The sequence below is a fragment of the Hyla sarda genome, chromosome 2 (genome assembly GCF_029499605.1).
Source record: "Hyla sarda isolate aHylSar1 chromosome 2, aHylSar1.hap1, whole genome shotgun sequence".
NCBI classification, from domain to species: Eukaryota; Metazoa; Chordata; class Amphibia; order Anura; family Hylidae; genus Hyla; species Hyla sarda.
In genome coordinates this window covers 46,406,888-46,434,882 of record NC_079190.1, presented here as the reverse complement: position 1 = coordinate 46,434,882, position 27,995 = coordinate 46,406,888, and the positions used below count along the sequence as shown (strand labels likewise).

Genomic DNA, 27,995 nt, shown 5'->3' with positions numbered 1-27,995 from the left:
GGGGTCTTTTATGGGGTATTTCTAATATGAAGACCCTTCAAATCCACTTCAAAACTGAACTGGTCCCTGAAAAATAGTGAGTTTGAAAATTTTGTGAAAAATTTCTAAATTGCTGCTGAACTTTGAAGCCCTCTGGTGTCTTCCAAAAGTAAAAACTCATAAATTTTATGATGCAAACATAAAGTAGACATATTGTATATGTGAACCCAAAAAAAATATATTTGGAATATCCATTTTCCTTACAAGCAGAGAGCTTCAAAGTTAGAAAAATGCAAAATTTTCATTTTTTTCATCAAATTTTGGCATTTTTCACCAAGAAAGGATGCAAGTTACCATAAAATTTTACCACTAAGTTAAAGTAGAATATGTCACGAAAAAACAATCTCGGAATCAGAATGATAACTAAAAGCATTCCAGAGTTATTAATGTTTAAAGTGACAGTGGTCAGAATTGCAAAAAACGCTCCGGTCCTTAAGGTATAAAATGGCCTGGTCCTTAAGGGGTTAACCCCTTAACGACGCAGGACGTACATTTACGTCCTGCGCCGGCTCCCGCGATATGAAGCGGGATCGCACCGTGATCCTGCATCATATCGCTTCGGTCCCGGCGCTCATCAACAGCCAGGACCCGCGGTTAATACCACACATCGCCGATCGCGGCGATGTGCGGTATTAACCCTTTAAAAGCGGCGGTCAAAGCTGACTGCCGCTTCTAAAGTGAAACTGAAAGTGACCCGGCTGCTCAGTCTGGCTGTTCGGGACCGCCGCGGTGAAATTGCGGCGTCCCGAACAGCTGATCGGACACCTGGAGGGCCCTTACCTGCCTCCTCGGTGTCCGATCGACGAATGACTGCTCCGTGCCTGAGATCCAGGCAGGAGCAGTCAAGCGCCGATAATGCTGATCACAGGCGTGTTAATACACGCCAGTGATCAGCATAGGAGATCAGTGTGTGCAGTGTTATAGGTCCCTATGGGACCTATAACACGGCAAAAAAAATTAAAAAGAGTTAATAAAGGTCATTTAACCCCTTCCCTAATAAAAGTTTGGATCACCCCCCTTTTCCCATAAAAAAAAAAATAAAACAGTGTAAAAAATAATATAAAAAAATACATATGTGGTATCGCCGCGTGCGTAAATGTCCGAACTATAAAAATATATCATTAATTAAACCGCACGGTCAATGGCGTACGCGCAAAAAAATTCCAAAGTCCAAAAAAACGTATTTTGGTCACTTTTATACCATTAAAAAAAATGAATAAAAAGTGATCAAAAAGTCCGATCAAAACAAAAATCATACCGATAAAAACTTCAGATCACGGCGCAAAAAATGAGTCCTCATACGCCCTGTACATGGAAAAATAAAAAAGTTATAGGGGTCAGAAGATGACATTTTTGAACGTATAAATTTTCCTGCATGTAGTTATGATTTTTTCCAGAAGTACGACAAAATCAAACCTATATAAGTAGGGTATCATTTTAACCGTATGGACCTACAGAATAATGATAAGGTGTAATTTTTACCTAAATATGCACTGCGTAGAAACGGAAGCCCCCAAAAGTTACAAAATGGCGTTTTTTTCGATTTTGTCGCACAATGATTTTTTTTTCCGTTTCGCCGAGCATTTTGGGGTAAAATTACTAATGTCACTGCAAAGTAGAATTGGCGACGCAAAAAATAAGCCATAATATGGATTTTTAGGTGGAAAATTGAAAGGGTTATGATTTTTAAAAGGTAAGGAGGAAAAAACAAAAGTGGAAAAACCCTGAGTCCTTAAGGGGTTAAGCTCATTCCTAATATATATTTCTTTGAATTCCTGCATCGAAGCACTGAGCACAGTTTACGTACTGTTTTATTTTACACAATACTAAGACTGGGTTCACACAGCATTATTGCTGTTAAAGAAAAAAAAAAAAGGACAAAATGGATGCCATCACATACCAAGGCACACAGCAGAAGGTCCCTTCACTTTTATTGTTGGAATGTGGTCAGCAGTGCCGACTGCTTCACCAGTTTTCTGGGTAGGTAGCGAGTCACTTCGTTCAGGCCCCTTCTAGCTGGATGCATTCATCTTGCTGTATTCAATCGTGACGTGTGCTGTGCTATTGAGAACAGCTAAATACATTTATATCAGAGGTGGCCTGAAGGTAGTCACTAGCTGCCTACCCAACAAACTGGTAAAGCAGGTGGCACTGCTGAATATGTTCAGACCGTTAAAGTAAATGGACCTGCGGCTGGCACCTTTGTACACGTTGACATCCATGTTCTTATTGTATACTCACCATATAGCTGGGACACCCAAAAATATCCAGCAATATTTATATAAAAAATATGCCCAGGCTGCCTACAGAGACACACACAAAAGAAAAACCTACTTACCTCCCTGGTACTCTACAGTATGGCTGCTCCCGGCCTCCAGTGATATCAGTCACAATACAGCTCAGTGAATTGCTGGCCGCAGCGGTGCTTCGCCTCGTCTGTTTCCTGGTGACTAACATGTCGCAATGCCGCTCCTTACACCGCTGCGGCCAGCAAGTTACTGAGCTGCATTGTGACCCCCAGGAACAAGGAAGAGGATGGCATTGGTGGCTGGGAGCAGAGATACTGGAGGGATTGGGGAAGAACAGGAGTTAAATGAATGTCTACATAAAATAAAACAAAAAACTATCTGCCCATAATTAAAAGAAAATAAATAAATAATAATTCTCGCCAAATAACCCAATGGAGGATCTGCAACTTCTGAAGGTATACTGGACTCCACCGTTTCCACAAAAAGTTATGTAATCTGCTACACTTTTCTACCAGCAAACAAAAAGACACAACTGAACCCGACAGATCGAGTCTATAGAAGGAAAATACCAAGAACTTCTTTACACATAGATCGCACCGCAATAAAGAAACACAAACAATAAGGTGTGGGTTATTTCATGATTGGATATTATATATACACTGTTCAAAAAAAATAAAGGGAACACTTAAAGGGGTACTCCGGTGAAACTTTTTTTTTTTAAATCAACTGGTGCCAGAAAGTTAAACAGATTTGTAAATGACTTCCATTAAAAAAATCTTAATCCTTTCCGTACTTATTAGCTGCTGAATACTACAGTGGAAATTCTTTTCCGTTTGAAACACAGAGCTGTCTGCTGACATCACGAGCACAGTGCTCTCTGCTGACATCTCTGTCCATTTTAGGAACTGTCCAGGGTAAAAGGAAATCCCCATAGCAAACATATGCTGTTCTGGACAGTTCATGACAGATGTCAGCAGAGAGCACTGTGGTCATGATGTCAGCAGAGAGCACTGTGGTCATGATGTCAGCAGAGAGCTCTGTGTTTCAAACGGAAAAGAATTTCCACTGTAGTATTCAGCAGCTAATAAGTACAGGAAGGATTAAGATTTTTTTTAATAGAAGTAATTTACAAATCTGTTTAACTTTCTGGCACCAGTTGATTAAAAAAAAAAAAAAAAAAAATTCGTTTTTCACCGGAGTACCCCTTTAAACAACACAATGTAACTCCAAGTCAATGACAATTGTGTGAAATCACACTGTCCACTCAGGAAGCAACTCTGATTGATTGACAATCAATTTCACATGCTGTTGTGCAAATGGGACAGACAACAGGTGGAAATTATGGGCAATTAGCAAGACACACCCAATAAAGGAGTGGTTCTGCAGACCACATGGTGACCACAGACCACTTCTCTGTTCCTATGCTTCTTGGCTGATGTTTTGGTCACTTTTGAATGCTGGCGGTGCTTTCACTCTAGTGGTAGCATGAGACAGAGTCTAAAACCCACACAAGTGGCTCAAGTAGTGCAGCTCATCCAGGATGGCACATCAATGCGAGCTGTGGCAAGACGGTTTGCTGTGCCTGTCAGCGTAGTGTCCAGAGCATGGAGGCGCTACCAGGGGACAGGCCAGTACATCAGGAGACGTGGAGGTGGCCAACAACCCAGCAGCAGGACTGCTATCTCTGCCTTTGTGCAAGGAGGAGCAGGAGGAACACTGTCAGAGCCCTGCACAATGATCTCCAGCAGGCCACAAATGTGCATGTGTCCACTCAAATGGTCAGAAACAGACTCCATGAGAGTGGTATGAGGGCCCGACATCCACAGGTGGGGGTTGTGCTTACAGCCCAACACCATGCAGGACGTTTGGCATTTGCCAGAGAACACCAAGATTGGCAAATTCGCTACTGGTGCCCTATGCTCTTCACAGCGAAAGCAGGTTCACACTGAGCACATGTGAGAGTCTGGAGATGCCGTGGAGAACGTTCTGCTGCCTGCAACATCCTCCAGCATAACCGGTTTGGCGGTGGCATTTCTTTTGTGAGGGGGGGGGGGGGGGGGGGAGGGGCCCACAGCCCTCCATGTGCTTGCCTGAGGTAGCCTGACTGCCATTAGGTACCAAGAAGAGATCCTCAGACCCCTTGTGAGACCATATGCTGGTCCGGTTGGCTCTGGGTTCCTCCTAATGCAAGACAATGCTAGACCTCATGTGGCTGGAGTGTGTGAGCAGTTTCTGCAAGAGGAAGGCATTGATGCTATGGACTGGCCCACCCGTTCCCCAGACCTGAATCCGATGGAGCACATCTGGGAAATCATGTCTCGCTCCATCCACCAACGCCACGTTGCACCAAAGATTGTCCAGAAGTTGGCAGATGCTTTAGTCCAGGTCTGGGAGGACATCCCTCAGGAGACCATCCTCCACCTCATCAGGAGAATGCCCAGGCGTTGTAGGGAGGTCATACGGGCACGTAGAGGCCACACACACTAACTGAGCCTCATTTTGACTTGTTTTAAGGACATTACATCAAAGTTGGATCAGCCTGTAGTGAAGTTTTCCACTTTGATTTTGAGTGTGTCTCCATATCCAGACCTCCATGGGTTGATACATTTGATTTCCATTGATAATTTTTGTGTGATTTTGTTGTCAGCACATTCAACTATGTAAAGACGAAAGGATTTCATACGATAAGTTCATTCATTCAGATCTAGGATGTGTTCTCTTAGTGTTCCCTTTATTTATTTATTTTTAGCAGAGTGTGTGTGTGTGTGTGTGTGTGTGTGTGTGTGTGTGTGTGTGTGTGTGTGTATATCTCACAAAAAAAAAAAATCTGAATAAACATAATACACATCAGAGTATTTGCTGGTTGTAAACTCACGTTTTACCACCTTTGGCTCCTTTCTTGCCTCTTTTTCTGCATCATGCTTCTTCTTGGGCTTTTCTTTGGACAGCCAAGATTTTTTTGCTTCTTTAGCCTGATTAAGATACAGAGTAGAAAAGTCTGATAAGAGGTTGCACTTTTGAAAAGATGTTGTAGATATACAACAGCACATAGAACTCAGTGTAGACTGCATGGACAAATAGTTCAGTCTAAATACCAAAATGCTACAAGCAATTGCTGAACACATCATGGGGAGTATATTTACCAGGGACCTAGACCACTTATGCAAATAATTACGCAAGTGGTGGAAAGTAAACGCTTGTGTCCAGGTTGTGTATTAAAGATGTAGGAAGTACTGGATGACCTGTGAAGGTGAGGAAAAGCACAGCACTTTTATCTTGAAATAAATAATGTAGGAAGGTACTGTGACAGTGTCTGCGCCAATCAAAGGTCTTAATAAAGGACCCTGTAGTGTCCCACCACTGGGTCCTTTATTAAGTCCTTTTTTTGTTAGCAAGCCCTTAAGATTTACAGATTAAGGGTAGGATCACACATGCCATATTTTGCTGTGGCGTATTTTCCTACTCATTGGAGTCAATAGGCAGCAAAATGAGCTGCAGAAAATACGCAGCAAAAACCTGCACATGTGACCCTACCCTGACTGAACACAGCTTCAAATCATCAGCTTTAAAAAGGGGTACTCCACCGGCCGGCGCTCGGAACCAAATGTTCCAAACGTTCTTTTTGCGCTGCAGGGGTCAGCCACGCCCCCTCAATGCTAGTCTATGGGAGGGGGCGTGACGCCCCCTCCCATAGACTTGCATTGAGGGGTCGTGGCATGACATCACGAGGGGAGTGGCCGACCCCCGCTTAGTGAAAAGAGCATTCGGAACATTTGGTTCCGAATGCTGGCAAGTGGAGTACGCCTTTAAATCCTGCACATCAAACATGCCCAGGATACTGTAAGTGTGAATACACCCTAAAAAGTTGGTAATAATAATAGTGAGCCACATACCTCTATCAAGGAGTCCACAGATTTCCTTGCTCTGTCTTCAGTACTCTGCCTAGAGCTTTTTGAGATCGGGGCTGGTGGCTTTTCTGCAACGATTGGTTCCTTTACCTTATCAAGGGACTTCTGTTTTTTCAGAAGACTCTTCTTCTCCACATGGGTTTCCTCCATAAATAATGATTTCATGTTATCATCTTTTTCAGTTTTTTTCTTATGTTTCTTTTTCTTTTTTTTCAGTTTCAGCTCATCAGTCTCCATGTCCATTGGGCTAATGACGGTCTTATCCACGGGAGCATCGACCATCTCCAGGCTTTTCAGGGCCTCTTCCTGACCCAGCTTTTCCTCATCATTCATAAGAACGTCACTGTTTAGACCCTCAGCATTTGCCTCAGGCTCTGGAGTTTCTGGCTTTTCAGGGTGCTCCACTTCATGCACTTTTTTCGTTTTCTCTTTAAGTTCCTCTTTACCCTTCACTTTACCATCCTTATTGTCCTCCTTAGATTTCTTAGTCTCTTCCTTTTTTGGCTTTTTGCTACTTAGGTCCTCTTTGCTTTCTGACAACCTTTTCTTTGGCTTGGAGTCAGCAAGTTGGTTTTCAGATGGTTCTGCCTCAACCTTTGACTTCTCCTTATTTTTACCAGATTTTGACTTCTTTTTCAAGTCCTCTTGTGCATTCTTGTCATCATCTTCTTTTGGCTTCTTCTTTTTCTGGTTAGACTCATCTTTAGTGCCATGTGTAACGTCACTGTCAGATTCCGCGTCAAAAAGATCACTAAACTTTGGCTATTGAATGGCAAGAAAACAACATAAATCAGGTCTCATCTGCCCCAAAAACTGGTAACCTATAACTTAAAGGGGTTATCCAGAAAAAACTTTTATATATATCAACTGGCTCCAGAAAGTTAAACAGATTTGAAAATTACTTCTATTAAAAAATCCTTAATCCTTTCAGTACTTATGAGCTGCTGAAGTTGAGTTGTTCTTTTCTAAGTGCTCTCTGATGACACGAGTCTCGGGAACTGTCCAGAGTAGAAGCAAATCCCCATAGCAAACCTATTCTACTCTGTGCAGTTCCCGAAACAAGCAGAGATGTCAGCAGAGAGCACTGTTGCCAGACAGAAAACAACAACTCAACTTCAGCAGCTGATAATCAGTGAAAGGATTAAGATTTTTAAAAAGAAGTAACTTACAAATCTGTTTACACACACAGGGATACCAAATAGGTTTATAATTTTTATTTTTTTCACACTTTTTGGGGGTACTATGGGAAAAACTGACAATTTTCATTTTTATTGGGGGAGGGGATTTTTCACTTTACTTTTTATTTTTACATTCTTCAACTTTTATTTTACACTTTTTATGTCCCCATAGGGGACTATCTATAGCAATCCTTTGATTGCTAATACTGTGCAGTGCTATGTATAGGACATTGCACTGATCAGTATTATCTGTGATCTTCTGCTGCGGTCTGCTCGATCTCAGACCAGAGCAGAAGACCCCCGGAGACAGCCGGAGCCAGGTGAGGGGACCTTCGGACGCCATGCTGGATGATCGGATCGCTCCGGCAGCGCTGCGGGCGATCCGATCATCCATTCAAAGTACTGCACTGCCGCGATCTGTATTTATCACGGCATCTGAGGGGTTAATGGTGGACATCTGCATGATCGCGATGTCGGCCATTACTGACGGGAACCTGCCATGTATGACGCAAGCACCGTTCCAATGCTCGCGGTCATATACAGGATGTAAATGTATGTCCTGGTGCGCGAAATACCGCCAAACCAGGACGTACATTTACATTCGTGGTCATTAAGGGGTTAAAGGAAATCTGTCACCATTGTGACCTGCATTAACCTTTGTGGCAGGTGACACTGATGACTTACCTTGTCCGTGGTGGGGATCTCCTGTAATCTTCTCCGGCATCTTCGCTCCAGGCACCGTCTTGGGGCACAGGTGGAGCTTAAAGACGTCAGCGCTGCTGTTCCCAGGACCCTGCAGAAAGCAGCTGCGTCTTGGGGCACGGGCGGAGCTTAGTGACATCACCACTGCTGCTCTCTGCTGGGTCCCGGGAACAGCAGCGGTGACGTCATTAAGCTCCGCCCATGTACGGAGCGAAAATACTGGAGAAGACCGCCACAGACCGGGACAAGGTAAGTACAGTTGTCATCAGTGTCACCTGCACTACCTGTCGGTACCAATTTCCGACATATTTCCTTTTATAAAAGAACAAGCCCCTTCTCAATCAGAAGGGTCATAAATCTATTGTAAACTTGCTTCTGCCATACGCAATTCAACTACACTGGCAAATCATATGGAGCCTCCAGAGTTGCAAGAGGTTACATGAAGCACCGCACTTTAAGTTAAGTAAAACTACAACACCCAGCATGCCCAGACAGCCAAAGGATGTCTGGGCATGCTGGGAGTTGTACTTTGTAACAGCTGGAGGCACCCTGGTTGGGAAACACTGGGTTAGACTGATGCAGAGGCAAAGACATATGTACATTGCTTTAAACTTTATAGTGAGATTATATTTGGGGAGAGGGGGAGCCATTTCTTCGTGTTTTTTCCTCTAGATTTGTTTTGTATTTACAACAATGAAAACATTTAAAAAATATGTAATATAAAAATAAAAAAAGATAATATTTACCAGGGTCTCTTTTTTGACAGCTTTCTGCTTGCTTTCAGCTTGTTTCCGTTTAAATTCGAGAAGGACTTCTTTGCAGTCATCCAGATGGGCCTCTGGCTCCCAAGTATCCCCATCAGAATCGTACCCCTTCCATCGGACACGATACAGCACTTCCCCCTGTACAAAAAGAGGGGGAAAAAAAAAGTTTTCCTATTTTGTGTATCACTAGGATATTCCATTATAACAGTCAGTGGGGTTCCGACCTCTGAGACCACAGCTCTAATTCAGCACTTCAGACCCATTACGGTTTTCCCTGCACAGCAGTGCCCTGGTCACCGGGATGCAAAATTGGAACATTCAGATGGCCACAGATGCCCAAATGATTATAAAGTGATGGCATAGATCAGCCAGACAAAATAACCCTTTATCCCCTTAAAGGAGATCTGTAGTGCAATATAACTTATCCCCTATCCTTCAAATAGGGGATAAGTTATAGATCGCAGGGGGTCCGAGCGCTGGGCCCCCCTGGGATCTCCTGGATGGGGCCACAGCAGTATGCTGGAAAGTGGGCATTCTGTCTCCGCATTAAGTGGCGGCTGACACACCCCCTCCATGTACCCCACGGAGATACATGGACGGGGCATGTCTATGTTTAAAATGGTCATCTTCTGACCTCTATAACTTCTTTATTTTTCCGCATATGGGGCGGTATGAGCGCTCCGTGATCTGAAGTTTTTAACGGTACCATTTTTGTAGTGATCGGACTTTTTGATCGCTCTTTATAAATTTTTTCATGATATAAAAAGTGACCAAAAATACGCTATATTGGACCTGGAATTTTTTTTGCGCGTACGCCATTGACCGTGTGGTTTACTTAATGATGTATTTTTACAATTCGGACATTTCCGCACACGGCGATACCACGTTTATTTTTTATTTACACTTTTTTTATGGGAAAAGGGGGTGATTCAAATTTATTAGGGAAGGGGTTAAATGATCTTTATTCACTTTTTTTTGCATTGTTATAGCTCCTATAGGACGCTATAACACTGCACACACTGATGTTACACATTGATCAATGGTTTCTCATAGGAAACCATTGATCAATGATTTTGCCTCTTTACTGCTCATGACTGGATCTCAGGCACTGAGCAGTCATTCAGCGATCGGACAACAGGAGGCATGTAAGGGACCCTCCTGCTGTCCTAGAGCTGTTCAGGATGCCGCGATTTCACCGAGGCGATCCCGAACAGCCCCCTGAGCTAACCGGCAATGTCTTACTTTCACTTTAGACGCGGCGTTCAACTTTGAACGCTGCGTCTAAAGGGTTAATAGCGCGCGACAGCCCGTTCAGGGCCGCACACTATTAGCCAAGTGTCCCGGGCCAGACCCGCTATGACGCTGTGACCCCATGTTAAAAAACGGGAGCAGACTCAGGACGTACAGGAGTTAAACAGGCACTGTCATTTGACAATAGAAAAAAAATGGTGAAATCCAGCTTCCTAAAACTTCAATGTTTTATTTAATCCATTAAAATTGAACAAAAAAGTGCAAGTTAAAAGCCAAATGAAACGCCGACACGTTTCGGTTTAAACAAAAACCTTATTCATAGTGATGTTCAGGAGGAAAAAAGAAATGCTGCTATTAATAGTTTGTCTAGATCAATAGTACAAGCGAATATTAGAAACTTTGTAATATATATCAGACAAAAATGTAGCTTCCTTCTGTTAGCAAGCTTCTTTCCTCCCCTCCCTCCTTAAATCAGTTCAGCTTTGTCCTGTGTCTGAAAGACAAGCCAATACAAATCTATAAAGAGGGGAGGAGGAAGCTTTGGGAGAACTGTTAGTTATAGATGAAACCTGCAGAGCAGAAAGCTGCTGAAAAATACCATATACAAGTTATAGAATCGCCAGAAATAGTGGTGATCCTCAGGTACATGCATAGGGCTACTTATAACGAAAATTCTCCTGAAATAACAGGTGCTGCTTTAAAGATGTAGTCTGGGGAACTGAATTTATCAGACACTTATCTCATATCCTGTGGAGGTGTCTGAAGTGTTTGATTGCAGGGGGTCTGACCGCTAAGATCTCCTGTACGAGGCCCCATCTATTTACCCGTCTTCAGCACACTCCGGACCCCAGCTTCCTAAAGAAGCACAAGTGATGGCCCGCACAGCCAATCACCGACCACAGCGATGTGCCGCCTCAGCTGGTGATTGGCTGAACGGGCTGAAACTTGTACTCGTCCAGGAAGTTAGAGGCCAAAGCACAGGGAGGGGTAAGTAAATGTGGCTAGTACAGGAGATCGCAGGGGGCCCCTCCGTGATTAGACACTTATCCCCAATCCTGTGTATAGGTGATATGTGTCTGATAAAGGGGTACTCCAGGGAACTTAAGTTAAAGGGAACCAATCATCAGATTTTACCCTATATAACATTTGGCAAAGCGTTATATAGGGTAAAATCTTTATTTTCACCATTCCCGGGGGACGCTCCTGCCCCCAGGGATGGTGAAGATATGAAGTTATAAACTAGTCACCGCCACAAGTAGTCACCTGGGCGGGGAGCTCTTCTCATCTACTCCCGTTCTTCGGCCGGCAGTGACACCCCCTGCGCTTGATTGACGGGCCGTGTGCGCCGTCTGTTCAGTGAGCGGAACGATGACGCGGCCCATCAATCAAGCGGAGGGGGCGGCAATGCCGGCCGAAGAACGGGAGTAGGGGAGAAGAGCTTCCCAGCCCAGGTGACTACTTACGGCGGCGGCGGTGACTAGTTTATAACTTCATATCTTCACCATCCCTGGGGGCAGGAGCATCCTCCGGGAATGGTGAAAATAAAGATTTTACCCTATATAACTCTTTGCCAAGCGTTATAGGGTAAAATCTGATGATTGGTTCCCTTTAAGTAACAAATTTACTTGTAATGGACAGCATACATTAGAAAAAAAAATATTAAAAAAATAAAAATAAAATCGACAGATTCTCTAGCTGTATTACGTCACTGCGGGGGATCCAGTCACTAACTCCCAGCAATATGTTCCGATCTGTCGCTGCAATTAGAGATGAGCGAACTTACAGTAAATTCGATTTGTCACGAGCTTCTCGGCTTAGCAGTTGATGACTTTTCCTGCATAAATTAGTTCAGCTTTCAGGTGCTCCGGTGGGCTGGAAAAGGTGGATACAGTCCTAGGAGACTCTTTCCTAGGACTGTATCCACCTTTTCCAGCCAACCGGAGCACCTAAACTGAACTAATTTACGCAGGATAAGTCATCAACTGCCGAGCCGAGAAGTTTGTGACGAATCAAATTTTCTATAAGTTCGCTCATCTCTAGCTGCGATATGTAAAAAAAAAAATTTTATAAATAAATAATTGTCTCCTGTAATATCTGCACAGATTTAGATACTACTAATGTTAATTAAAGCCTCTGAACCAGTCACCAGACCATTCAGGAGAGCAGAGCGGATGCAGCGTACATAAATGTATAGGCAATCACATGATGCATTGATCCAGCACAGGGGCAGGATGATTTCCCACGTGGAACCAAAATAATTCAGGACATCTGCAGACTGGAATTTTACCCGGGGAGGGAGGAAGGCAAGCGAGAATAAAATGGCCCAGATAAAGCAGCACAGAGGAGGGAAGCGGAGGTAATGCAATAATTCCAGTCCCTCTCATAAGGACAGTTGTTTGCAGGTTCCCGCCGGCTGCATACCGCTGACGACTCTGCATGTTAATCACCGGGCAGCTGGGTGACATAACAGTGCCGCTCTGTTTCACACAATATATAGGCCTTTCTATCCCTTGGTTAAAGGGGGATCTGTGGAAGAGATGCTGGATACTGCAATGCATTACTTACATCCCAAAATGCTTATATCTAGGACACTGAGCATAGCCCCATGTCTGTCTATACCAGTGGTCTTCAACCTGCGGACCTCCAGATGTTGCAAAACTACAACTCCCAGCATGCCCGGACAGCCAACGGCTGTCCGGGCATGCTGGGAGTTGTAGTTTTGCAACATCTGGAGGTCCACAGGTTGAAGACCACTGGTCTATACCATTGTTTCCCAACCAGTGTGCCTCCAGCTGTTGCAAAACTACAACTCACAGACTTGCATTGAGATGGAGGCACCCTGGTTGGGAAACACTGCTCTATACACGGTACAGGAAGAAATAAGTCAGCGGTGGGAGGGGCGGAACAGGAGCAATAAAACAGATAAAAACGGAGTAACATACGAGGTAAGGTAGACAGAGATTTCATGTTAAATCATAATATATAAATTTAAATAATGAATATCACTGGTTTTACATTATACATATAAAATTTGCTTTGTGACGTCCCATCCTCCTGACCTGTCGTGGCTACTACCGCCAAGTGTGTGTCCAGCGGTTTGAAAAAAAAATGATGTCCGGTTTAATCAGTCTTTAAGAAAAAAAAAAAAAAAAAAATCAAGTTTTTAACTTTTCACTCCATCATGAATAAAATTTCACTTGTTTGAATGAAATTCCAAGAAAAAACAAACAAACAAAAAAAACCTTTTCAGTGTCAAGAAACCGTATGGAACCATATGCACATACGGTTCCCATTGACGCCCATGTAAAAAAAAACAAAAAAAAAAAAAAAAAAAAACAAATACGGTTTCCATACGGTTTTTCACCCGGACCAAAAACCGTGGTAGGCTACGGTTTTGGGTAAGAGGAAAAAAAAAAAAATGACAAAACCGTACATGAGGCAAAACAGACACAACCTGATGCATCTTTTGGCATACGGTTTTCAATGGAGAGTCAATGCATACGGTTTTCAACGCGGTTCCGTACGGTTTTCATTGAAAACGTATACGGGAACTGTATTGCAAAAACGTGGTGTGAACCCAGCCTAAGCCTTTCAGGAGCCTCAGACCTGTGCATGGCTGCCGCAGCATCACATACAGACAGGTGCCAAGACCGCTAGGCTGGCACATTGAGCGAAGTAGTACCACCCGCTGTGCAGTCCGTCACATCCGCCTCCTCATGACTACATGCTCTTTCCTTCAGTCATAGAAGCTCAAGGAAGTTCTGCTTTACGTGATGAGGGGGGTTAGGCCTTGAGCGACTTGGGGGGGGGGGGGGGTTCTGCCTTATGACTAACGCAGGGGCTGCAGGAGGGCGCAATGTCCTGCTGTATGACTAGTGTGCAAGAGCAGGGGTTGGGGGAGATTGCTGCAGTTTGGGGAGTCCTGCTATGACTTCTATTTAGGGATGTATTTATTTAGGATCCTAGGCTCTGAACTTATTCAGGTGCCCAGGACATTATTCTATTTAGGGGTCTGGGGTATTAGAATTTTTTGTGTTGTGTTGCTATAAAGGCTACAGATGTCTCTACAAAATCTGTAGTGGCCAAAAAGATGTCATCACTGGGGTTTGAGCCGGAAGGAGAAGAAAAAGGAAAGTAACCAACTCGGATCAGAGTAGATGTCACGGGATGTAACTATAACCTCTTATATGGATCCTGTGTAGAGCTGGCATATACCAAAGTATGGGGATAATAGTCTCTGTGAGGTGGTAATAGGTGGTCATGGTGTGGTAGTATTACTTACCCTGTGGGGTGGTTTTTTTGATAATATTGGTTTAGGTATACAGATTGGTCAGTAACAGATGGTGGGCTATTCAAAGAATTTAGTGCCACATTTTCAGATAAATAGCACCTGATTTAGCGCCCTGATAGCCAATTATTTTTTAAAGGGGCGTGGTTATGCTTTTTTTTGTGCTATTAAAAGGGGTTATCCAGGAAAAAAAAAAAATATATTATATTATATTATATTATATTATATTATATTATATTATATTATATTATATTATATTATATTATATTATATTATATATATATATATATATATATATATATATATATATATATATATATATTTTTTTTTTTTTTTTACATATATCAACTGGCTCCAGAAAGTTAAACAGATTTGTAAATTACTTCTATTAAAAAAATCTTAATCCTTTCAGTACTTATGAGCTTCTGAAGTTAAGGTTGTTCTTTTCTGTCTAAGTGCTCTCTGATGACACCTGTCTCGGGAACCGCCCAGTTTAGAAGAGTTTTGATATGGGGATTTGCTTCTAAACTGGGCGGTTCCCGAGACACGTGTCATCAGAGAGCACTTAGACAGAAAAGAAAAACTCAACTTCAGTAGCTCATAAGTACGGAAAGGATTAATATTTTTTTTTATAGAAGTAATTTACAAATCTGTTTAACTTTCTGGAGCTAGTTGATATATATAAAAAAAAAAATTTTCCCCTGAATAACCCCTTTAAAACCCTATTTTCAAAGGTTTAGCACCACTTTCTGGTGCACAAAGTGTCACAGTTAATACCAAGTATACTTGGGGCAAATAGCACGAAAAGCACATTGTTAAACACCAAGTTTTCAAAAGCCCAAACACACTTCTGGAAATGAGGTGCAGCTAACACTCTTTGCGGTACATCTAGTGGAGAGATAGCACTAGGGTTAGGGGTAGGGGTGTGAATCGCCAAGAATTTGGCAATTCGATTCGAATCGCGATACCAGTGTGGCGATTCGATATATCCCGATATATCGCGATACCGTCTAGGTGACGATACATCGCGATATATCCCGATACATCGCCCACCTGGGAGCATTCATAGATCCCAATAGACGCCGCTGTCAGCTTTGACAGTGGCGATCTAGTACTCCGGTGCTCACTTTTCTCATGTTATCCCGTCCGGGCTGCAAAATAAAATAAAACGCACTTTATCTTACCTGCCAACGAGCCCCCGGAGCTCCGGTACACTCCGGTACAGGTGTTCAGTCCCCGGGCTGTATTCTTCTTACTTCCTGTTAGTCCGGCACGTCACATGGAGCTTCAGCCTATCACCAGCGGAGGCGGGACATCGCTGCGGCCAGTGATAGGCTGAAGCTCCATGTGACGTGCCGGACTAAAAGGAAGTAAGAAGAATACAGCCCGGGGACCGAACGCCTGTACCAGAGCTCCGGGGGCTCGTTGGCAGGTAAGATAAAGTGCGTTTTATTTTATTTTGCAGCCTGGATAGGATAAAATGAGAAAAGTGCGCACCGGATACTCCTTTAATAGCCAGCCGCGGCGATTGCCGCATGCTGGCTATTAGCGGCGGCCCCCGGCTACTGAAATCAGCCGGGGGTCGCATAGTACGGAGTGGGCACGAGTCTGAGCCCGCTCCATACACCCAGAGCGACGCCGTGTCAGACCTGGCTTGCCCGGCTCCACAAATGTGGAACTTTTATCTCCTGATGCCCAAGACATGACATGCTGTTCCAGGCGTCCGCAGATAAAAATTCCACATCCCTAAAAGAATCGATTCAAAAATATTTTGAATCGATTCTGTATCGGCAAATGAAAAAATCGCGATTATCGCGAGAATCGATTTTTTCTTACATCCCTAGTTAGGGGTATCTCCCCACTAGGTGCACAGTTCATTTGCCTGTATTGTCTTGATGCTCTGTGGTATGGATAGTTAACTTGTACTTTGGATACTGCTGCACCATTCTCACTAGTCTGATTTGATATATTTATATCTGTGTCCCTAGACTAACAACATTGCAAGTACTGGGAATTTACCCCTCCATTCTTTCTGTTGTGATACCAATCTGTACCATATACGTGTATTTTTAATAAGGTCCTGTATTCATTGTTTTTTTTAAAGTTGGCTGTAATATTTTGATATTCTATATCCGGGGTGTCAAACTCAAATTCATCGGGGGCCGCTTAAGCAGTTTGGTCACCCTCAAAAGGGCCGGTTGTATCTGTAGGACCCCTCCCCCCACATACCGTATATGCCGGCGTATAAGACTGGGTGTATAAGACGACCCCCAACTTTTACAGTTAAAATGTAGAGTTTGGGATATACTCGCCATATAAGACTACCCCTCCTACCGCAATGTACAGTACCTTGTAGTTCCCCCCACATTAGGTAGTCAGTATAGTTCCCCCCACATTAGGTAGTCAGTCTAGTTCCCCCCACATTAGGTAGTCAGTATAGTTCCCCCCACATTAGGTAGTCAGTATAGTTCCCCCCACATTAGGTAGGCAGCACCCCCCCCCCCCTCCCTCCCTCCCCACAGGCATACAGCCTCCAGCCATATACAGTGTATGGCTTGAGGATGTATGTCTTTGTGCTGCCCCCACTGTGATCCGGTCACCGCTCCTCTGGCCCGGGGACACAATCTACTGCTATGGCCTATGGACCATAGCAGTAGGTGCCAGGACCGGTCGAGCGGTGACCGGAACGCTGATGAGAAGAAGATAACGCGCCGCCGGTCACTTACCAGGCCCCGGCCGGAGAGCGTCCTCCTGCGGTGATCTTGCCGTCCTCCCGCGTCTCTATGGTTGTACGCACTGGACGTCACTGACGTCCTGCGCGTACAACCATAGAGGCGGAGGACCGAGGGAGGATCGCTAGAGGGCAGACGTTGGTGAAGGCTGGCGGCTACGCGGGCCACATGACGAGGTCTGGCGGCCCGTGTTCTATATCATGTGGCCTGTTTGGTGAGGATTATTCGGTGGCCATAGGTAATACTATACTAAGCTGATCATTCATATTGGTGATTATGTGACATAGGTATAGCGGGGGAGCATTTATCATTGTAGGTGTAAGTGAAGCATTTTTCTACACCTTTTTTGCGTGTGCTAGTAATGTGTAGGAGCACCAAATTTATTAAAGGGGTACTCTGCCCCAGGAGATCTTCTCCTCTATCCAAAGGATAGGGGATAAGATGTCACATAAGATGCCAGGGACCCCTGGGATCTCTGCTGCAGCACCCTGCTATCATTACTGCACAGAGCAAGCGCGCTCTGTGCGTAATGACTGGTGATACAGGAGCCGGAGCATCGTGACGTCAAGGCCCCACCCCCTCGTGACGTCACAGCCCGCCCCCTTAATGCAAGTCTAGGGGAAGGGGAGTGATGGCCGCCACACCCCCTCCTGAAGACTTGTATTGCAGGGGCAGGCTGTGACATCACGAGGGGGTGGGGCCTTGACGTCACGATGCTCCGGCCCCTGTATCACCCGTCATTACGCACAGAGTGAGTTTGCTCTGTGCAGTAATGAATGCGGATGCTGCAGCCGAGATCCCGGGTCCTATAGCTACGTTAATAAATAAAATAAATAGACAGACTGGCATGTGGGTTTTCTTAGGCTGCACTGCTTGTACCCTGAGGATATGATAACTATAAATTTCACATTGCGTTTTTTGGTGCCATTTATTTAATCCTAAGGCTACATAAGCATGATCTAGGAAGCATAACACATTTATGCAGCCAACACCACATTTTCTTTGGCACAATCTAAATAAAATTGCTTTCCTTCATAGCATGTTACCGGTCTAAAACACATTAGTGCCTGTTTGCAAGAATCAAGGGACGCCAACACCTTCTGAACAGCCCAGGGTAGCCTTAATCTGCCCCTGCAGGTCACTTTCTCTTTATTAGGCTGCGTTCACACGGCCGTCTAGACCCATTCCGTTCTTCTCCCGTCAAAATAAAAAATGGACTTAAAAAAAAAAAAAAAAAAAAAAAAAAAGGACAATAACGTATGTTATCCATTTGTATCTGTTTGGATCCGTTTTTGTTCAGTTAATAAACAAAAAAATATATATTTTTTTTTGTTATGAGCATGCTCAATTAAAAAACGGATTAAAAAAACTAACCAAAAAACGGATGCAAACGGATGACATTAAAGGCTCATCTGTTTTCCATAGACTTCAATGCTTAAATTGACTGTATCCGTTTTTTTTCTTCCGTTTTCTGGACGGAAGATAAAATACTGCATGTGCTGTTTTTTCTGCTGTCAAAAAAAAATTTGACATGAATGGGATTTTTTTTAAACGGTTTTGAATCTGTTTACAGCCTGCAAAAAAGGAAACAAAACGGGGATTAAAAAAAAAATTTTTTAAAATTTAAAAAAGACGGGGACAGACGGCCGTGTGAACGGCTTGTTTCACACTAGCAAATTACTCAGTTTAGCAAGTTCCGTCCTAAAATCAGTTGTCACCGGTAGTAACCAAATCCTATACGTCCATTAGAAAATCCCATTATAGTCTATGGGATTTTTCTAATATCCATTTTAATCCATTATAGTCCGTTATTGATAACGGACATTATTTTGTGACGGAAGATAGTAATGGGAGAAATTGTTCATGAACTATTTCTCCCATTACTATCTTCCGTCACAAAATAATGTCCGTTATCAATAACGGACTATAATGGATTAAAACGGATATTAGAAAAAGCCCATAGACTAGAATGGGATTTTCTAATGGACGTATAGGATTTGGTTACTGCCGGTGGCAACTGATTTTAGGATGGAACTAGCGACGGAACTTGCTAAACTGAGTAATTTGCTAGTGTGAAAGAAGCCTTGGGGGGGGGGGGGGGGGGTCGGGGGAATGGAAAATGATCCAGTTAGAGATGAGGGAACTTACAGTAAATTCGATTCGTCACAAACTTCTCGGCTCGGCAGTTGATGACTTATCCTGCATAAATTAGTTCAGCTTTCAGGTGCTCCCGTGGGCTGGAAAAGGTGGATACAGTCCCAGGAGACTCTTTCCTAGGACTGTATCCACCTTTTCCAGCCCACCGGAGCACCTGAAAGCTGAACTCATTTATGCAGGATAAGGCATCAACTGCCGAGCCGAGAAGTTCGTGACGAATCGAATTTACTGCAAGTTCGCTCATCTCTAGATCCAGTGCACTGCAAGCACAACTCATTGTACTAAGGTTGACTGGGTCACATAAAGCGTATATATTAGAGCAGTGTTTCCCAACCAGGGTGCCTCCAGCTGTTGCAAATCTCGAACTCCCAGCATGCCCGGACAGCCTACGGCTGTCCGGGCATGCTGGGAGTTGGAGATTTGCAACAGCTGGAGGCACCCTGGTTGGGAAACACTATTAGCAGGTGTCTAATAGGGTTAGTCCATACATCAGGCAACTGGTCACCAAGTTTTACCCTGTATACCGAGTGTCGGCACATAATAGAGATTAATACAGGATGTTTGCTGGCAAATCTAAAAATGTGGAGAAAACAACTTTTATTAAAAGGACAACTGTAGTGGTACACATTTATATATGCCCGTGCCTCAAAAACAAACAAAGTAAACTCTTACACACCTTTCTACGAGCCCCCGTTGGTCCGGTACAGGCCTCACGGTCCGGCAGTGCTGACGACATTCCACTTCCTGGAGACTGGGACGCCGCAGAGCCATCGGGGCGTATCACCGGCCGCAGCGATGTCCTGCCCCGGCCTGTGATAGGCTGAGCCCACTGTTATGTAAGAAGCCGGCCAGAGCTCCTGACATGACAGTGGGCTCAGCCTATCACAGGCCAGGGCGGGACATCGCTGCGGCCGGTGATACGCTGACGGCTCTGCGGACCGGACTTTGTTTATTTTTGAGGCCCGGGCATATATAAATGTGTACCACTGCAGTTGTCCTTTAATGTCACACGCAGTATGTAAATGAAGCCCAAGTAGCCAAATGGGCATACGGCTGCTGAAGTAGTTATGGCTCCCTGGGCTGTAATCATGCCTTTTCAGGCTCAGATAATGCCAAGGTATGATTGAGCAGCTCAGTCAGGGCTGATGTCATTGCTCAGTCGGGCTGTCAATCATGTCTGGATAAGAGTGATAAGGGCCTGAATAGGTGTGACAACACGTCTAACTACTTGACGTTTACTTACATACTGCATGTGACACTGATTAAAGTTGTTTTCTCCACATTTACTGAAGTGCCGGCAGACATCAAGGCATGGTAGGACACATGACATTAACCTCTAATATGTCTTTACACTCATTATATAGGGTAAAACTTAAAGACAGGCTCCCTTTAAAGGAGAAGTCTCATACCCGCAAGTACAAAACTTATCCCCTATCTGCAGAAAAGAGGACAAGTTTTAGATTGTGGGGGGGGGGAAGTCGGGTGTCCGAACTCTGGGGCCCCTGCTTTCCCCGAGAGCAGAGCGTTGCAACCCCCCCCCCCCGCTTCAGGTGGGGATCGTGACACGCCACTCTGGGGGAGAGCAGGGGCCCCAGCAGTCGGACCCCTGCGATCTAAAGCTTATTCCCCATCTGATAAGTAGTCTAGGTTTAGGAAACATATTGGACATAGTATGCCAGCAGTTACAGCAGTGGACATGTGCCAGGTTTACTAAAAGGGATTCCCATCTGCAGCAGTTATGTCCTATCCACAGGGAGTCTGACCATGGGATGGGCACACATGTGCAGCCAGTTATCCATTCATCCTCTATGGGAATTTGCAACTGAGCTTGGCAATGTCTGGACGCCCCATTAAAAATGAATGGAGAGATGGCTGCGCGTGCAAGGTGTGCTCCATTGTTATGGGGTAAGATCTTCATCCTCAGCTGCTGTACTAATGTCCAACCCATGGCTTTATAGCTGCAGTGAGACTACAACGCACAGCATGACAGGCGACTTAATCCGTCATAGCTAGAGAGCTACAGATTGTACATTGTAAGGATTTATGGTTCTTCAATAGGACTCCGTAACATTTGCATGGCTGCTGGATATTGTAGTTCCACATTATGCACAGTGCTAAAAAGTTCTATGAAACACTTAAGGGGGCGTTCACATGCTAGTAACTAGCAGCGGGTTTCCCGCTGCAAGTTGCACCACCATTCATTTGAATAGGTCCGCGGACAGTCCGCAAATCTGACACTATTGCGGACTGTCTGTGGACCCATTTAAACCAATGGTAGCGTAACACGCAGCGGGAAACCCGCTGCTAATAATAGCGTGTGAATTCCCCCCTAATGCCGACCAGTGTATCCAGTCTAGACCAAAAAATACAGGGGAAGAAATGCTAGTGGGACGCCTCAGTGTTACCCTGACCAGCAACGCTCCAGGTCACCCAGCTATGTATGGAACTGCTAGGCTGTGCAGAAAAGACCTCTGCGCCCCACCAATACCATATCAACTTAATTCTGGAGCTTACAGAACCTACAGGAAGATTTGCTAAATCTAATGAATCGGTCGTCGATTCATTTAGTCTTGTAAAAGTAATTCTGCTTTCCTAGAAGGAGACTGTGGATGGTGTAATTTCAGACTTCTCCAGTAAATTGCTTTTCAAGACCCTAAACAAATCAACAACAGATTTATTAGATTTGGCAAGTCTGTCTGCAGATTCACTCAAATCTAAATCTAACTAGTGAAGCAGACACATTATGGGCGCTGGATCCTTCCCTGTTTGTAAACACGATCCTGTAATCTGCCAATAAATTGTCCCTGCACATTATTGGATCCCCTAATGCCCTGTACACGTGCTCCCTGCAGGATCGGCTGTGGTGTCTGCTACGTATAGACAGGAGATGTATAGGTGAGGCACAAAGCTGAAAGCCCAACGGAGTTGTGTACAGTAAGAATCCAATGAATCGGCTGTCATCTAATTTAGTCTTCAAAAGTCATTCCACTCTCCAAGTGTTCCGGTTCCCTGGAGAAGTTTGGAACAAGACAATCCGGAGTCTCATTCCTGACTTCTGTGGAATTGGATCGACATTCACAAGACTAAATGAGTCGATGGCCGGTTCATTAGATTTGAAGAATCTTACTGTAGATTCACTCATCTTTAATAGGTGCTCCCTTCCCATCCAGTGTGCCACCTTATATTATGTACTGTGTGCCACCTTAAATACTGTGCCAATAAGTGCCACAATATATAATGTGCCAGTAAGTGCCACCATCATCTTCATCATGATACTCTGTCACCATACTGTGCCAGTAAGTGCCACCATATGATATATATTAAGGATCGACCGATTTAGATTTTTTAGGGCCGATACTGATAATCTGTGACTTTTCATTCCGATAGCCGATAACTTATACCGGAATATCGGTATAAGTTATCGGCTATTACCCCCAACCCACCCCCACCCGGTGCTGCAGAAGCCACTGCAGATCAATGATTTAAAGCGGGTGCTTTAAATCAATGAACTGCAGCGGCTTTTGCAGGGCCAGAGACCGCCCGCTTCTCTCCCCCTGCCTGTCCTGGGGTCCTCTCTAGTCCAACCACCACTGCCCCATTGCCTCCCCCATCCCCGGTTTTATAATGACCTGTTCCCAGGGTCCACGCTACTTCTGGCTCCGGTGGCGTCCTGAGCTGTCACCGTGCGCACTGACTGTGACGTCGCGTTGAGGACGTCACTCGTCATTGCACTGCGCAGCACGCAGGAGCCAGAAGTAGCGTGGACCCCGGTAATTATAAAACCAGGGATGGGGGAGGCAATGGGGCAGCGGCGGCATTATCGGCATATCGACAAGGTAATTGCCAATACCGATAACGTCCAAAATCGTGAATATCGGCCAAACCGATAATCTGTCGATCCGTAATATATATTGTGCCACCACATATTATATACTGTGACAGTAAGTGCCACCAACATATACTGTGTGCCAGCATATATACTGTGCCAGTGAGTGCCACCAACATATACTGTGTGCCAGCATACTGTGGCAGTGAGTGCCACCATATGATATATATTGTGCCACTACATATTATATACCGTGACAGTAAGTGCCACCATGTTTTATATACTGTGTCACACCATAAATACTGTGCCGGTGAGAGTCACCATATATTATATACTATGTGCCAACATATATAACCGCCAGTGAGTGTCACTGTATAATAAACTGTACTACCACCATATATTACTGTGCCAGTCTGCCACACCATATATCCTGTGCCACCACCATATATTACTGTCCCAATCTGCCACACCATATATCCTGTGCCACCACCATATATTACTGTGCCTGTCTGCCACACCATATATCCTGTGCCACCACCATATATCCTGTGCCACCACCATATATTACTGTCCCAGTCTGCCACACCATATATCCTGTGCCACCACCATATATCCTGTGCCAGTCTGCCACACCATATATCCTGTGCCAACACCATATATTACTGTGCCAGTCTGCCACACCATATATCCTGTGCCACCACCATATATTACTGTCCCAGTCTGCCACACCATATATCCTGTGCCACCACCATATATTACTGCCCCAGTCTGCCACACCATATATCCTGTGCCACCACCATATATCCTGTGCCACCACCATATATTACTGTCCCAGTCTGCCACACCATATATTACTGTGCCAACACCATATATTACTGTGCCAGTCTGCCACACCATATATCCTGTGCCACCACCATATATTACTGTGCCTGTCTTCCACACGATATATCCTGTGCCACCACCATATATTACTGTTCCAGTCTGCCACACCATATATCCTGTGCCACCACCATATATTACTGTGCCTGTCTGCCACACCATATATCCTGTGCCACCACCATATATTACTGTCCCAGTCTGCCACATTATATATCCTGTGCCACCACCATATATTACTGTCCCAGTCTGCCACACCATATATCCTGTGCCACCACCATATATTACTGTGCCTGTCTGCCACACGGTATATCCTGTGCCACCACCATATATTACTGTCCCAGTCTGCCACACCATATATCCTGTGCCACCACCATATATTACTGTCCCAGTCTGCCACACCATATATCCTGTGCCACCACCATATATCCTGTGCCACCACCATATATTACTGTCCCAGTCTGCCACACGATATATCCTGTGCCACCACCATATATTACTGTCCCAGTCTGCCACACGATATATCCTGTGCCACCACCATATATTACTGTCCCAGTCTGCCACACCATATATCCTGTGCCACCACCATATATTACTGTGCCAGTCTGCCACACTATATCCTGTGCCACCACCATATATTACTGTGCCAGTCTGCCACACTATATATCCTGTGCCACCACCATATATTACTTTCCCAGTCTGCCACATTATATATCCTGTGCCACCACCATATATTACTGTCCCAGTCTGCAACACCATATATCCTGTGCCACCACCATATATTACTGTGCCAGTCTGCCACACTATATATCCTGTGCCACCACCATATATTACTGTGCCAGTCTGCCACACTATATATCCTGTGCCACCACCATATATTACTTTCCCAGTCTGCCACATTATATATCCTGTGCCACCACCATATATTACTGTCCCAGTCTGCAACACCATATATCCTGCGCCACCACCATATATTACTGTCCCAGTCTGCCACACCATATATCCTGTGCCACCACCATATATTACTGTGCCAGTCTGCCACACCATATATCCTGTGCCACCACCATATATTACTGTGCCAGTCTGACACACCATATATTACTGTGCCACCACCATATATTACTGTGCCAGTCTGCCACACCATATATCCTGTGCCACCACCATATATTACTGTCCCAGTCTGCCACACCATATATCCTGTGCCACCACCATATATTACTGTGCCTGTCTGCAACACCATATATCCTGTGCCACCACCATATATTACTGTGCCTGTCTGCCACACCATATATCCTGTGCCACCACCATATATCCTGTGCCACCACCATATATTACTGTGCCTGTCTGCCACACCATATATCCTGTGCCACCACCATATATTACTGTGCCTGTCTGCCACACGATATATCCTGTGCCACCACCATATATTACTGTGCCTGTCTGCCACACCATATATCCTGTGCCACCACCATATATTACTGTCCCAGTCTGCCACATTATATATCCTGTGCCACCACCATATATTACTGTCCCAGTCTGCCACACCATATATTACTGTGCCTGTCTGCCACACCATATATCCTGTGCCACCACCATATATTACTGTCCCAGTCTGCAACACCATATATCCTGTGCCACCACCATATATTACTGTCCCAGTCTGCAACACCATATATCCTGTGCCACCACCATATATTACTGTGCCTGTCTGCCACACCATATATCCTGTGCCACCACCATATATCCTGTGCCACCACCATATATTACTGTCCCAGTCTGCCACACCATATATCCTGTGCCACCACCATATATTACTGTGCCTGTCTGCCACACGATATATCCTGTGCCACCACCATATATTACTGTCCCAGTCTGCCACACGATATATCCTGTGCCACCACCATATATTACTGTCCCAGTCTGCCACATTATATATCCTGTGCCACCACCATATATTACTGTCCCAGTCTGCAACACCATATATCCTGTGCCACCACCATATATTACTGTCCCAGTCTGCCACATTATATATCCTGTGCCACCACCATATATTACTGTCCCAGTCTGCAACACCATATATCCTGTGCCACCACCATATATTACTGTCCCAGTCTGCCACACCATATATCCTGTGCCACCACCATATATTACTGTCCCAGTCTGCCACACCATATATCCTGTGCCACCACCATATATTACTGTCCCAGTCTGCCACACCATATATCCTGTGCCACCACCATATATTACTGTGCCTGTCTGCCACACCATATATCCTGTGCCACCACCATATATTACTGTCCCAGTCTGCCACATTATATATCCTGTGCCACCACCATATATTACTGTCCCAGTCTGCCACACCATATATCCTGTGCCACCACCATATATTACTGTGCCTGTCTGCCACACGGTATATCCTGTGCCACCACCATATATTACTGTCCCAGTCTGCCACACCATATATCCTGTGCCACCACCATATATTACTGTCCCAGTCTGCCACACCATATATCCTGTGCCACCACCATATATCCTGTGCCACCACCATATATTACTGTCCCAGTCTGCCACACGATATATCCTGTGCCACCACCATATATTACTGTCCCAGTCTGCCACACGATATATCCTGTGCCACCACCATATATTACTGTCCCAGTCTGCCACACCATATATCCTGTGCCACCACCATATATTACTGTGCCAGTCTGCCACACTATATCCTGTGCCACCACCATATATTACTGTGCCAGTCTGCCACACTATATATCCTGTGCCACCACCATATATTACTTTCCCAGTCTGCCACATTATATATCCTGTGCCACCACCATATATTACTGTCCCAGTCTGCAACACCATATATCCTGTGCCACCACCATATATTACTGTGCCAGTCTGCCACACTATATATCCTGTGCCACCACCATATATTACTGTGCCAGTCTGCCACACTATATATCCTGTGCCACCACCATATATTACTTTCCCAGTCTGCCACATTATATATCCTGTGCCACCACCATATATTACTGTCCCAGTCTGCAACACCATATATCCTGCGCCACCACCATATATTACTGTCCCAGTCTGCCACACCATATATCCTGTGCCACCACCATATATTACTGTGCCAGTCTGCCACACCATATATCCTGTGCCACCACCATATATTACTGTGCCAGTCTGACACACCATATATTACTGTGCCACCACCATATATTACTGTGCCAGTCTGCCACACCATATATCCTGTGCCACCACCATATATTACTGTCCCAGTCTGCCACACCATATATCCTGTGCCACCACCATATATTACTGTGCCTGTCTGCAACACCATATATCCTGTGCCACCACCATATATTACTGTGCCTGTCTGCCACACCATATATCCTGTGCCACCACCATATATCCTGTGCCACCACCATATATTACTGTGCCTGTCTGCCACACCATATATCCTGTGCCACCACCATATATTACTGTGCCTGTCTGCCACACGATATATCCTGTGCCACCACCATATATTACTGTGCCTGTCTGCCACACCATATATCCTGTGCCACCACCATATATTACTGTCCCAGTCTGCCACATTATATATCCTGTGCCACCACCATATATTACTGTCCCAGTCTGCCACACCATATATTACTGTGCCTGTCTGCCACACCATATATCCTGTGCCACCACCATATATTACTGTCCCAGTCTGCAACACCATATATCCTGTGCCACCACCATATATTACTGTCCCAGTCTGCAACACCATATATCCTGTGCCACCACCATATATTACTGTGCCTGTCTGCCACACCATATATCCTGTGCCACCACCATATATCCTGTGCCACCACCATATATTACTGTCCCAGTCTGCCACACCATATATCCTGTGCCACCACCATATATTACTGTGCCTGTCTGCCACACGATATATCCTGTGCCACCACCATATATTACTGTCCCAGTCTGCCACACGATATATCCTGTGCCACCACCATATATTACTGTCCCAGTCT

General features: G+C 44.8%; 1 protein-coding gene across 1 annotated transcript in view; it reads right to left on the bottom strand.

Moving 5' to 3' along the window:
• The window catches only part of MPHOSPH8 (M-phase phosphoprotein 8), a 59,151-nt gene that overhangs the window by 27,570 nt on the left and 3,586 nt on the right, over positions 1-27,995 (bottom strand). The window contains exons 2-4 of the mRNA XM_056561706.1: positions 8,823-8,978; positions 6,182-6,958; positions 5,164-5,260 (exon numbers count right to left, since the gene is read on the bottom strand). Coding sequence (XP_056417681.1) covers positions 5,164-5,260; positions 6,182-6,958; positions 8,823-8,978 — 1,030 coding nt within the window. The remainder of the gene's footprint in view (positions 1-5,163; positions 5,261-6,181; positions 6,959-8,822; positions 8,979-27,995) is intronic.